General features: G+C 36.9%; 1 protein-coding gene across 5 annotated transcripts in view; it reads right to left on the bottom strand.

Moving 5' to 3' along the window:
• Positions 1-13,716, bottom strand: part of DOCK4 (dedicator of cytokinesis 4) — a 234,356-nt gene that overhangs the window by 110,914 nt on the left and 109,726 nt on the right. For all 5 annotated transcript variants that reach the window (XM_015854108.1, XM_015854118.2, XM_015854089.2 and 2 more), the window contains exons 9-12: positions 13,573-13,654; positions 12,921-12,981; positions 10,978-11,110; positions 9,389-9,477 (exon numbers count right to left, since the gene is read on the bottom strand). In XM_015854108.1, coding sequence (XP_015709594.1) covers positions 9,389-9,477; positions 10,978-11,110; positions 12,921-12,981; positions 13,573-13,654 — 365 coding nt within the window. The remainder of the gene's footprint in view (positions 1-9,388; positions 9,478-10,977; positions 11,111-12,920; positions 12,982-13,572; positions 13,655-13,716) is intronic.

The following is a 13,716-nucleotide window of genomic DNA, read 5'->3' as shown; positions in this document are numbered from 1 at the left end:
ACATTTCTGTTAGGATTTAAACTATCTGAATTACAACTGCAAAGATCAAACCAGTAGATTTCTGTATTATAACAGGAAAACAGAATTATTTATTAATTCAGTGTAATTTAGGTAAAATAATTGTCTAAATCTCATGAAATTTGGTCACAGTAAAATCTCTGTAGTTAATCCCACAAATTACAGTCTGGAAACAGACAGAAAAAGAGGTAAATTCAATCTCCACGAGCCTTGTTACAGTTACTCTGAATGAACAAAATAAATGCCTAATTAACTTAGGTACTTGCATTCCAATTATGTCTTGTTTCAAAAAAGAAACAGGCAACATTTAACTGAAACCTATAGAAAGTGTTCAAAACAAATCCTGACAACCAAAAAAGAGCCCAGGTAATGTTAGTAATGAATTTGTAGCTATAACCACTGGAGGAGATCAAATCTTGTGTGTATGTTCCATTAATTTTATCATCTGGAGCTCTCTTAAGATTTGCTATTCTTTCTGTAGATAAACTTAAGGAAGTCAAAGACGGTATTTATTAGTAATAAGCAGAAACAGCTTTTGGAAAAGTTTTTGTCCAGCTATACAGTTTGAATTTAATTTTTCTTAAGTGTTCATCTTCAGCAAAGCCTACAAGTTACATTCGTACTGTGCAAATCACAGAATCACAGAACTAAAGGAGTTGGAATGGACCTCACGAGACCACCAAGTCCAATCCCCCCGGCTAAAGCAAATTCCCTACAATAGGTTATATGAGTAGGCATTCAGATGGGTCTTGAATATCTCCATAGAAGGAGACTTCACAACTTCTCTGGGAAACCTGTTCCAGAGTTCCGTCATCCTTCTTATAAGGAAGTTCTTCAACATGTTTGTATGGAACTTCCAGTGTTCAAGTTTCAGGCCATAGCTCCTTGTCCTGTTGTTACACACCACTAAGAAGAGCCTGGTCTCATCCATTTGCCTCCAGACTTCCTTTAGATATTTATGAAGAATGCTTATGGATCACTACACCAAAAAAAAATATCCTGAATCTGACATGTTTTCCTTTTGGTAAATCTACAACCTTTGCAGACAACAAGACAAACTCAGACTGCCATATAAACACAGAACTTTATATCTGACCAATTTATGGGTCTGCTGCCTTTAAGGATGAATATCTCTTCCCAGAACTACTGCAGTTATCACGATACGTTAGACTAGTTAACAGATATTGGTTACACTTGAATTTGGAAGAAGGGGTTTAACATTCAATTGCTGAACAGTGTCAGGCATTCTGTTAAAATGTACATGAAAGAGGGAAAATCTGCAATTTTTTGCCTAAAAACCTTCATTAAAATGGCTTTTCATTACTTCATAGCTGGTATTCAAGCCTAAATGAGCTTGAGGAACAAACTGAGTAAATTCCCTATACATTTAATCTTTCAGCCTTAGCATTTGTTTGGAACAAAATGGAATGCCTTATTCATTATCTACTTTCAATGAAGTACATACAACTGCAGTTATTGTTTTAAATGTATTTCAAATATCAGCCTTCAGTGACAACTAATTCTTAAATACATCACAACAGAATACAGTCTCCTTTTCATAACATGTAACAAAAGATTTAAACTTGCAAATTAATAGATTGTCATAGAAGTAAGTAATTAAATAAATATATTTGCTCTGAAATGTTAGCTATGTGTAGCTACAGAAAAATTTCAGAGAACTGATGACACATCTGGACACCCTGCAGAGAAGAGACAAACACTGCTCTCAGCTGAGCACAAATCATAGAATCATTTGAGTTGGAAGAGTCCTTTAAATGTCATTTAGTTCAGCTCTCCTGCAATGAACTGGGACACCTACAGCTACATCAGGTTGCTCAGTGTCTGATCAAGCCTGACCTTGAACATCTCCGGGGATGGAGCATCTACCATCAATCTGGGCAACCCGTTTCAGAGCTTCACTACTTTTATCGTAAAAACCTTTTTCTCTACATACAGACTAAGTCTCTCCTCTTTTAATTTGAAACCATTTCCCCTTGTCCTTTCATGATAGACCCTACTTAGTGTAGTCAGTCCCTTCTTATATCCCCAATGCAGATACTGACAGGCCTTTCGATACTAAAGATGCACGTTAAAGCTGAACGTGATGAACCATAAACTCAGGAGTTATCCTAGTTGTCTATTTTGTTCTGTTTCTCCCCTTTCAAGCACGTCACCACTCCTGCCCTCATTCTTCTTCATTTCCCTCCCTTCCTCTTCCCACCATGAACCCAGACTTCCTCCTTATGACTAACAGCAATAGCTGCTTCTGGAAGGACATTAACACATTGTTTCTAACCCATCACTCACACCAATTCAAGGGAAAGCTTCTTGGCAACAACTCCAACTGGGCTAATGCTGTGAGCTTCTCGGGTACTGTCATGCTGAAAAGTAGAATCACTGAGGTTGGAAAAGACCTCCAAGATCAACCAGTTCAGTCATCCACCTACCATCAATATTTTTGCCACTAAACCATGCCCTCAGTACAACATCCAAACATTTCTTGAATACCTCCAGGGACACACTACATCTTGTATTCAGAAAATACTGTGTTGAGTTGTAACAGTATTGTTCATATAAATGAGTTCTGAGCTGAGCTGAGCTACTATTTCCCTTCTGTACTTAATAACTTGTAGATCTTCATCACAAAAAGTGGAGAAAAATGATGCTCCTCGTGAAACCTCCACAGTTTCAGCACTGGAAGGTAAATGACTCTAAAAGACTTCCCCACTGAATCACATAATTTTTAAGCCAAAGCTTACCTTTGTGAAACAGAAATTGAAGCAGCAAGAGCATACTGCCTTCTACCTGCTTCTCTAATATCTCAGTGTTTGATGGTAACCATGGAGAAAAGATATTATTAGATTGTTGAGAGTCTGCTGAAAGCAGAGAGCTGTAGGAAGACTTAGGCTGTCTCTGAGCACATACTCCTGTTTCTACTCAAATGCCCCCACTGCTACTCGTGTCTCAGAGTTTGCATCTTGCCAGATGCGCTGTCATGCACTGATTGTCTTCCTTGCGGCTTACCTTCTCTAACCAAGTCTTCTGTGAACTCTAAGATAACCTGAGTTTCAGTACAAACCAACATTATACTTCAGAAAACAAACATATGAGGTGACAGTAGTTCCCCCTAACTAGGTGGTTTGCTTCATGAAACTTACTTTGATCTGGTTGAATTTAAACAATAGCTGTGTAACAAAACTCACCTTTAATGAGCAATCCCCCTGAACTTCAAAAGAGATTCCACAAAGACAAGCTAGTTTTGCTTTGAGTTGGGGCCAGACCACAAAACCTTTAGATGATGCTATGCCTGCAGATTTTTGCACATGTATCATAGGAACAAGTTTCAATTTATTAATGACAGTAAACCACAGATTTGAAGAACATACCTGTGCATTTTTCTCTTTTAAAGAAAAATCATTTAAGTTTATGGCTGTCGTGCTTATGACAGTCTTTTACAAATCAAAGCACAACCTGGATTTGTCTTCAGAACAGCCTCCCCACTGAGATATTACTTCTGCTGTATTTAAAATAAATATTTCATTCTGCCTCCTTTGAGATACAATACAGTCATTTCTCATTTTATTGTTCATATGATCTGAACTATATGCAAGAGGGCATGATTTATGGAGCTTTATCAAGAATTGTATTTTGACATGTAATGCAACAGAAGAAAAACTTGCCACCATACTGAAAATAAAAAAGCAAATGGGAAAAAAAAAAATCACACTCATGACTGGAATGGTAAGGGACTATTTTCAGTGCATCTCCTGTAAAGTTTAAGGCCCTCCCATCAATTAAAATTGATATGTAGTTACCAACGTTGTCAGTGGAGTTGCAATGCAGTTTGGCACAGCTATCACCATACTGCGCTCAGTAAACACACAATTAGGTTGCATTACCCTTCTCTTATTCATCAGAACATTCCAAGATGACAGCACAGGAAAAGATCTTCCAATTACATTTATTCTATTTGTAGAATCTACATGTCTAAATCTGCAACAGCTATATATGTACTTTTAAATTCTTACACCATTACTTTAATTGCTATAGGATCTGAAAGGATTTCCACCTTCTTTGTTGTAGAAAGTGAAAAGCACGTGTCCTTGCCTTATCTTTTCCGAATTACTGCAACAGGGTCATGCAGCTTTTAAAGACTTGTTATAAAGGGATCTAAAAATTGGCATTTTACATAGGAGCTTACATGTGAAAACATCAGGAACCTCAAGTAAAAATTGGTGTGAGAAGGAATGTCTTGGATCTCTTTAGAGGAAAACAAAGCAATCCAGTCTGTTTTTCCTATGGAGAGGGGAGGAAGAAGTTGCAAGTATATTTTTAATAATTTTAAGATGCTTTTGGTAAGATAATTTGTTAGGGAGAAAATTCTCATGTAACCGAAGGTCAGGGCTTAAATCTCTCCTCTCTAGGATTTGCAAGACAACATGAATATAGAACACACTTATGAAAAATCATGCAATATTCTGCACGCTTTAGAGCCATTTTTACTTCCCCTGTGGTATAATGAATATTTTCTGATCTTTTACAAATCTAAAGAGTTGCTGCAGGGAAGTCTGAGAAACCAGGTGATTAGCATTCTTCTCTGGGACATGTGAGACAGACTGCAAATCCTTTTCCAAGTCAGTGTCTGAACCAAGACATTTTCTTTCTCTGAAGAACATCTCAAACACTGAAGTAAATTATTTCTAAGGGAAACAAAGTCAATAATTATATATTTCCTGAAGTAACATGAGCACATGAGCCACAGCAGGCAGCTCCAGCATTTTTTTCTACCCAGTGCTCAGGCAGTTACATCCAGACCACGCATACCCTGATGGAGTAAGTATCATGGATGTGCCCAGACACTTGCTCTGAGCTTCAAGCAGTGGCAGAAATAACACATTTTTAGGTGTCTATGGGAAGAAGAGAAACTTTTGAGATGTTGATGGTGTTTACGTAGGGATTACATTAAGAACCATCACTGTTTAAGTGGGTGAGTTTTTCAGGCAAAACCTCCATATTCAGATCCCGAAGGACTACTCTACTCAAGGACATTCATTCCAACATGGTATGCTGTATTTAATGAGTTATACTTCAAGAGTATAAAGAACCAGATAAAAAATGTGGTTGTGTAGGCAAGAATATAAGGTTATGCATGATAAACTGTTACTGAAAAGAAAGAAAAGAAATACACGACATTGCATAACCATGAAAATCAGAAATGCACTCACTGCTTTTTCTTTATGTTTTACTGTATTAAAGAAAATATTTAGTGACAACCAGATTTGGCCTTTTTCTCTTCCCCTTGTCCTAAAATGCACTTTAAACTCAACAGGTTCACTCACACACAGTAATTCTGTAGACAAATGAAGCAGTTATTATATGATCAATAGCAGTTTACGAGGCACTTTGCACATTAGTTCCTTGTTTATTAAAGAGAAAAGCAGTTCACATCCAATACTAGTTATTTACTAAAGACCTAAGAAAGGTGCAAAATATAGTTTCACAGTCACACAGTCAGAAAATAGCATCTGCTACCACGACCTACACTGCAAACCTTAAAAAAAATTAAAAATTACATTTGACAAAATCCCAAGTTTCAATGTGAAAACAAGATCTTTGGCTAGGCTCCACTATCTAAAATAGACGATTACTTATGATTATGCTACCACAGGTATTTAATATTTTATTTATCTGAAACAACACTTTCCTTTTGGAACTTTTATTTCAGAATTAAAAACTTTTTTTTTTTTTTTTTTTTTTTTTTTTTACAGTTTACTACAGTTTTTGCATTCTGGAATTCAGACAATTAAAATAAGAACACAATAAATATGCAGTAAAGTGACATGCCGTAAACAAGTATGTTTACTTAGTGCAGCCTCAGCATAGCAGTTGCATGAACTGGAACTGCCCAGATCTGAATGAAATAATGAAGGAAACAGCAGAAAGGAGATAAACAACAATTCTATATAGTTCAAGATAAGCAAGCACCTGGTTTCTGTATCTGCACTATACATTTCACTGCTTTTTGGTGCTACAGATTGATAAATACAAATCTGGTATTTTCAATGCAAGATTGTAGTAATTGCGTGTGAACTTTTAATAGGAATATTCATTTTCCACATATTTGTGGCCTAAAAAGTGAAGCAGTGAGTCTTTAATACCTTTGTCTTTATTTGGCCCTTGCTTTTAATGTAGATTCAAGCTGAAAATAAGATTCATTTAGATTCTGCACAAGAAGTAAAAATTGTCTTGAGTTAAAGTGGAAAAAAGCACTGCTTGAATGGTCGGATATTGAATGGGAAATAGATAAGTTATAGCATGGCAAGTTGTTTTTTACATGAAAGACAAGTGCAGTTTGGATTTGTTTTCAGTTTTTCCCAGAGAACTGGAAGGCATTTTTTTGCCAAGGAACAATATGAATTTTTTAATATAACTATTTCAGCAGTGAGAGACAGTCTCTTCTATAGACTAAAACTGTATGAAAATCTGCTGAGCTGAAAGAAACTGTACAGGACAAAAACTTAACAGGAGGAAGTTAAGATCATAGATAACAGCCTGATTAATTTTTGCCCTTGTGCTGATTGTGTTTCAGTTCTTAAGTCCTTTTAAAGTCAAATGTTCAAGCTCTCTTGACTTATACCTACAATGGATCGTGAGACAGTAAAGCATCTGTGTGTCTTGTAATCAAAGATTTACTCCTTTCTCCTCCTTTTTCACAAATGTAAGATAGCAGACAAGCCTAGTGGGCCTTCAGAACCAGTCATTCAAAACTATTACAGACAAAAACAGCAAAGGGAAAATACATACTAGTGTAACAACATCATTTTCCATGAGGTGTCAGCAGAAGTATCTGAACATATTGCTGAAGTCTTTCAAGTGTGTTTTCAGGCTTCTAAGCAGTCACAGAGGAACAAGTTTCACATGTGTGACATAAATAACCTGTCATAGTTTGTGTTTTAGTTGCTCAGTTCTCAAAGTGGCACTACTACTCGCATCCTCTTTCCCTCTCCAGCCTCTGCATGTGCTACTCTCTTGCCTCCCTTTCCAGGCAGCCCTTTATCAAAACATAGCTAGTATTGAATGTGCTAGCTTTATTTTCCAGCACTTGCAATATGGAACATGGTCATGTCCCACATGTCTTTTATGTTGAGTCACTTAATTAAGATTATTTAAATTTATTGAATGTCTCCAAGGACAAAAGGGTACCTAGCTATGAACTTCTATTTCATGAGAATGAGAATCATAGAACAGTTCATGTTGGAAGGGACTTTACAGACCATCTAGTTTCAACTCCCTGACATGGGCAGTGCTGCTAGTCACCAGATCAAGTTGCCCAGGGGCCCATCTAACCTGGTCTTGAACACATCCAGGGATGGGGAATCTACAGCATCTCTAGGCAACTTGTCCAGTGCCTCATCCCCCTCCAAGTAAATAATTTCCTCCTAACATCTAATCTAAATTTCTCCTCTTTTAGTTTCAAATAATTCCCCCTTGTCCTATCACTATCAGACCATGCAAAAAAGTTGGTCTCCCCCCTGCCTATAAGCTCCCTTTACATTCTGGCAGGTGGCAATGAGGTCTGCCTGAAGTCTTCTCCAAAATGAACATACCCAGTTCCCTCAGCCGGTCTTCATAGGCAACGTGCTCCAGCTCTCTGATCATTTTTGTAGTCCTCCTCTGAACTCCAACAGCTCTCCATCTTGTACTGGAGAGCCCCGGTCAGACACAGTACTCCAGATGGAGTCTCACAAGGGCAGAGTAGAGGTGGACAATCACTTCCATCTCCCTACTGTCCACCCCTCTTTTTGATGCAGTCCAAAATAAAACTGGCCTTCTGGGCTGCAAGCACACACTAACCTTATAACCTGAATCATACCACTGCCAACAAGAATCACTTAGCATACAGCATGCCACATTGTACTATTTTAACTGCCTATTCAGAAATTAGCAATTCTTTCTATTTTTCTTTTTCAAATAAATGGACAAGTTAAATGTTTCATAGCAATATTTACACTGAAAACCTCATTTATAAACAACAAGCCACCTTTTGCGAACTGTGAAATTTGCATTAATGCCAGAAGCAATGTACCTATTTAGAAACCAAAATGTATGCATTCTTTATCACACGTATTGGATTTTGCAGCTAATATTCAGAAAAGGTATTTGCACAGGTCTTGAATTATGTATTTTTAAAATGTCCCATAGCTTTGCAAGTTGAGTCAAAAGGCATGTTCCAATGTTCTAAAACCTCAAAGTATCACCTTTATCTCTAGACTGATTGTGCAGAAAAGACTTGTTATCATTTTCAACAGTAAATAAAGCTATTGATTTCTAGCAATGTGCTTTTATATTTAAACTACATTATTTTAATAACTGTAGTCCAGTAAAATTCTCTGCATTCTAAACCTTACATAGATGCACGTATGTGGCTATACTCTGCAAAAGTAGAAATAATGAAGTAACAGGATTAGATTAATTAAACACACAATTTCAGTCTTGATAAATATCAGGAGCTTTTATGTGCTTCTTAGACATCTGCTAAAGACTGATGAATATACATTTGCGAGATAAATGTTATGCTTTAAATCAAGTCAAAAGAGCATGAGGTTTACTATACGGGTTTATAACTACAGTGCAACTCAGAAAACTGAATTCATTAGAGATTTTTCCACATTCATATTTCAAATAATGAATGTTTCACTGGGGCAAAATAGTATTTGAATAGAAAGCACAACAAATTTGTAAGCTTCCATTTCTGGTTTTCCTTCAAGTTTGACTGTTTTCCCACGCAACAGCACTACAAAAAGTTAACAAGCTGGCATTCCAAAAACCAAAAAGAAGCATATCCTTTAGTTTAAGCCATCATCTGACATTAGCAAAGGTCAGTCATCACTCAATTCCTAAGTTTTCCAGTTGAATTTACTTTGATTAACTATGGAAGGCTACTGGTCCCTGAATAACAACTTTGTGTCTTGCCCTGATGGCCAATAGAAATGCAGAGAGCACTGGCTCTGTAGACAGGTCTGTAGGACCTAGTTAATTTTGTGTGATACTTTATGTATGTAAAGTGGAAGTATAAATCATCAAATCATCAAGCAATGCACATCAATTGCCGATCTTTGATCGGCTCCACATACGAACAGAGTTCCACAGTAAACTGTAGCCCTTCAGCAAAGAGAAAATTTGTTTTATATAATTTCTTGAAGAAATTTCCATGCTTTTTTAAAAAATGTGCATACAAAATGCAATAGAACATAGTTTCACCTAATACGAGTATTTTTCTGAATGTGAAATACTATTTCTTTCATAGTCAGTAGATTTTCTAACACAGACTCACTTTATTTGCAGATGGAAACATAAAAACATTACTCACCTGCATTGGAGCCAGTCAGGTTGTAACGTGCATTCAGCTTTTTAATGATATTTTCATGGATCTGATACCAATCACTCTCAGTGTTGCACCTACAAAAATGATAACTTTTTTAACTCTGAAATGGGTGCACAAGGTTTTTGGACAAGTTTCACCACACACCTCCATGCAGGTCCTTTTCTGTTCACAAAATTAGCTCAGCGGGAGCAAACAAAAACCCGTGAAACTGCTTGGATCAGTGGAAAGGGGGAGAGCAGTCTTACAATTTGAGGAATGTCTCGTAGAAATATTTGCTTCTTGTGGAAAAGGGTGGGAGAATGATAGGAGCTCTGGAACTCATCATGAACAAGTTCATGGTCTACAGATCTACCCTTCAGCTTCAAAATACACAGAATATCTGTCCCACGACAGTCAGGAAGCCACATGGGACTCAGGGCTGGTCTTAGATAAAGATCTCTGCTGTATACTTTGAAGTTATTTAAAATGGAATATGACCTTCAGGAGACAGTCAATTAAAGAGCAAATTATATCTCAGTATATATTTGGAAAGTAGTGCCTTTTCCATGAGGAAAAATAGGCCACACTGCAAAGTGAACAGCTTAGACTTGACCTGGTCTTACTAAATCTGCTTTTCAATAATGTTTCTTCTTCCCTTCTTTTTTTTTTTTTTTTCTCCTGTTATTTTAAGAACAATCAGGTAAAGTTAGAAAACAGAATCTAATAGGCAGATATGTACATCTAACAATTTATTATCCAACAGCAAACACTTATTTGACTCCAACATCCTGGGAGTCTTAGTAAGAGCCAGCACACATTTTCACCGTCACACTGGATTGTTTTTCTGCAGCACCATCTCCAGCAGCTCTAATTCAGCACTGTAGGAGCACAGAGAAGAAGAGAACGTCTGCCTAAAAGCCTTCTATGTCTTCAACACTTGAGTTCTCAACTTCCTCGTGTACTTGACAAAATGCTTCCCAGGTTTATGTACTTTGAATAGGCCACTGCACAAAACAGCTCTTACTATAATCCCTCAGTTCAAGATCAGCAGGAAATTACATGCACTGTGTTGCTACGAACAGAAACATGAACTTTCTTCCCGATACTGTAAAACTCCACAATTTCACTACAACTCATTTTAAGATCTAGTTTTGATTTTTCATTCTTCAGCATTAACTGCCTCTTACACTGACGCTATTTCCATTAAACAATTGCTTACCAGTCTTTCCTTTTTGCTAGTTATGAAGTTACTCCTGCTAGCTGCCTAGGCAGCACAAGTTATCTACACAAGACTTGGAAGCACTTTACATTGTTTTAAAGAGAGAGCTTACATTGTTTTAAAGAGAGTCCAAGCTCTTACAAGGATGTGATAAATGCTGAAACATACAAGAAGATCTGAAAGGATGCAACCTTCATTTTTAATAGCTGCCCTTTTTATAAATAGATCTGTAGAAATAGCCAAAATTTCAAACCTATGACAAAAAAAATTACCTACTTTACTTTTTTTTCCTCACACTGCATTTAAAACCACTGTTTCTGATGTAAACCTACTGTGAAATAGTTTGAATAGTTATGGAAAAAAAGCCATTCCTTACATGTACACTTTTAAGATGAGGTCATCCTTTGAATCTCCTGCCAGCAAATCTGCAATACTGAGGACCGCGCAGCCAAAGGGCCGTCTGTATTGTACGTTGCAGGCATTTTTCTTTTCTCCAGCTCCCATTCGTCCTGACAAACAAAATACACATTTGATGCACAATGTACAAAACTGTCTCCCTTAAAACCACAGAAAGGAGGCAGGGAGCAATCCAGCTCTGTATGGTGACAGCTCTGAGTATGTGATGCCAAGTATACTCTGCAAATCTAGTCCACCTCTCTCCACACTACATTAGGATAACAAATGGTTCTGGAAGCCCATTAATGATGGGGTGATCTCGTAATACCAGAGGTACTGCTCATCCTCTCATGACCTCGAGTCCGCAACTCATGCTGATAATCAGTGACAACTCTACTTGAGACACCACCAGATTAAATTTAGTGTTCAGACATGACAGAGTGTCAACCATTTGCTGCCCAATAACAATTATTTTACTGTGGTTGTTCCTACTTCTGATTTATATGAGAGGTCTTGTGACTGAGCCACTACAGTTTAGAAATCAAATGCTGCCTCCAAGCAGGCCGCTTGCTAGCAGGGGGATAAAACTGCAGAAATCAAGAAGAGATGAAAACTCAGGGAGGAAAGATGACAAAGGGCAGGAGAACAAATTATGGTACAGAAAGAAGGCAGCCAAGGAAAATGGAGTTGAAATAAAGTATTTTTCTATTTGATTTAAATACAATTCATCAGTCTTCTTCTTGTGTTTCTGATAGATGAAACTGCCCTCTTTCTAACCATTTTATGCAATTATGTTCTGGCAGCTATGTATCTTTCCCACCAAATCTTAACTTCTGACAAGAAAAGCCTCTGGCTGTACTTGCCACAGGGCAATGCCTCCTCTGTATATTCTATGTGTCACATAACCTAGAAGAATAATTGTTCACTTTCACACCACAAAGCATATAAATGTTATTTTAACGTTTCAGTCATTCATATACAGACTTGGGTTTGAATATATTTTATAACTATACAGAAGGGAAAATTCTATGCCACATTGTACTTTAGAGCACTTACTCTCCTCAAATTAAGTCATACTACACCAGAATTTACTACAATTTTTTTTCCCAGTCCTTGCCAATAAAAATGCAATATTTTGATATTCCAATAAAACACTACAACATCATGAAAGCGCAAGGAAAATCCATCTGAGTTGTAAACCAGCACTTACTCTGGAATAAGTTGTTTCTGAATTCAGCACAAGTTATAACTACCATATTTGAAAACAAAACACCTCACAAAAATAGGAGGATATATTTAGTAGTGCAGTGATGCAGCTAGGGAGACAATTTACCAAAAATTTACCAGGAGGTCAACTTCTTAAAATACACATGCAGCACATTTTCAACTCTTCCGCTTTGTTTCAGAGGACACAATATCTGCCTGTATCATCTTAGGTTAAAATTATTACATGACTTCCTTCACTTACTTCCTTCTCCTCTTTATAAAAGGGATGAGGGAGAATATAAAAGTTGCCTGAACTTTTATATCGGATGTTGCCTGAACAGTTTCATCGGATACTATTTAAATTAGAGGTAAGTTTGCTGTGAAAAAAACAATGCTTAAAATTACTCTCTTTGTAACAAGAATGGACTCCCAAGTGACAACTCCATCATTTTAGTACAGTTCACATATGACTTATTTTGTTTTGCAATTGTAACAAAAAATACTGTATCAAAACTCATCAGCACACTTGAAACATAACACAAAGGAATGCTGAGAAATTCAAGGCAATTTTTGCATTAAAAGAGCGGCATCTGCTTCATGAAATTTATACAGAGACTGAGTAAATCTAACTGATCCCAAAGTTGACCCCAAGTGGTTTTCTTCATTGTTATATATTTAACAAATGTCAGATTTCTACTCACAGACCATTATACGTACCAATTCGGATAATGTGCACAGTGATATAGATGTCTTTCCTCAGTTCACTGCTACTCAAGTCCTGCACAAGATCAGAACCTCATTATTTCTGCCTCCTGATTAAAACGTGATATTTTAAAAGATCTTTATGCATTGCTTTTACTGCCAGTAACGGCAATATATGAACAGTGAAGTCATTTATATACAATTAAGAAATTATCCATTTAACACTTCAAATTGGTGGTCATGCATTCAATATGTCTGTCCTATAATATCACGGGCAAGAATTTGCTGTAAGGCAGCAAAAGGGGAGAGGAGGACAGAAAAGATTCAGTGTGTGCCTTGAAGAGCAATGGCGCTTTTGTACAACTCCTAATATCTTGAAGTTACAAGGAGCACTGAACAAACCATCTTTTGGGCCCCAAACTCACAAGTAAAAGTCTTTGCTGCAAGGAAAAAGACTGGTATGTATATATGTACATGATGCACATACATCCACATATTGCCAGAAAACATTCAACTTGGGATTTTAATAATACCCTTTAACCACCCTTTAGAACTAATAATAAAGTAAAAGCTTAGGGAGTGCCACTGAGTCAACTACTGAATAACTTAATCCAAATTTGGTTTTAAATACCCAGCACAAATAGGATTGAGAATATGAATAACTCACCACAAAAAGAGAACAGTGTCTTTCAGGCTTTTCTGGGCATTTTGGCAAACCGTTTCTATTCAGTCTTAAAAAAAATCGTTCACTGTAAGAGAACAAATACAACAGATACTTTCAACAATGTCACAGTAAAATTAGATCTCGTAT

This window comes from Coturnix japonica, chromosome 1 (assembly GCF_001577835.2).
Source record: "Coturnix japonica isolate 7356 chromosome 1, Coturnix japonica 2.1, whole genome shotgun sequence".
Lineage (NCBI taxonomy): Eukaryota > Metazoa > Chordata > Aves > Galliformes > Phasianidae > Coturnix > Coturnix japonica.
The sequence above is the reverse complement of the archived record's forward strand: the minus strand, read 5'-3'. Positions and strand labels throughout refer to the sequence as shown.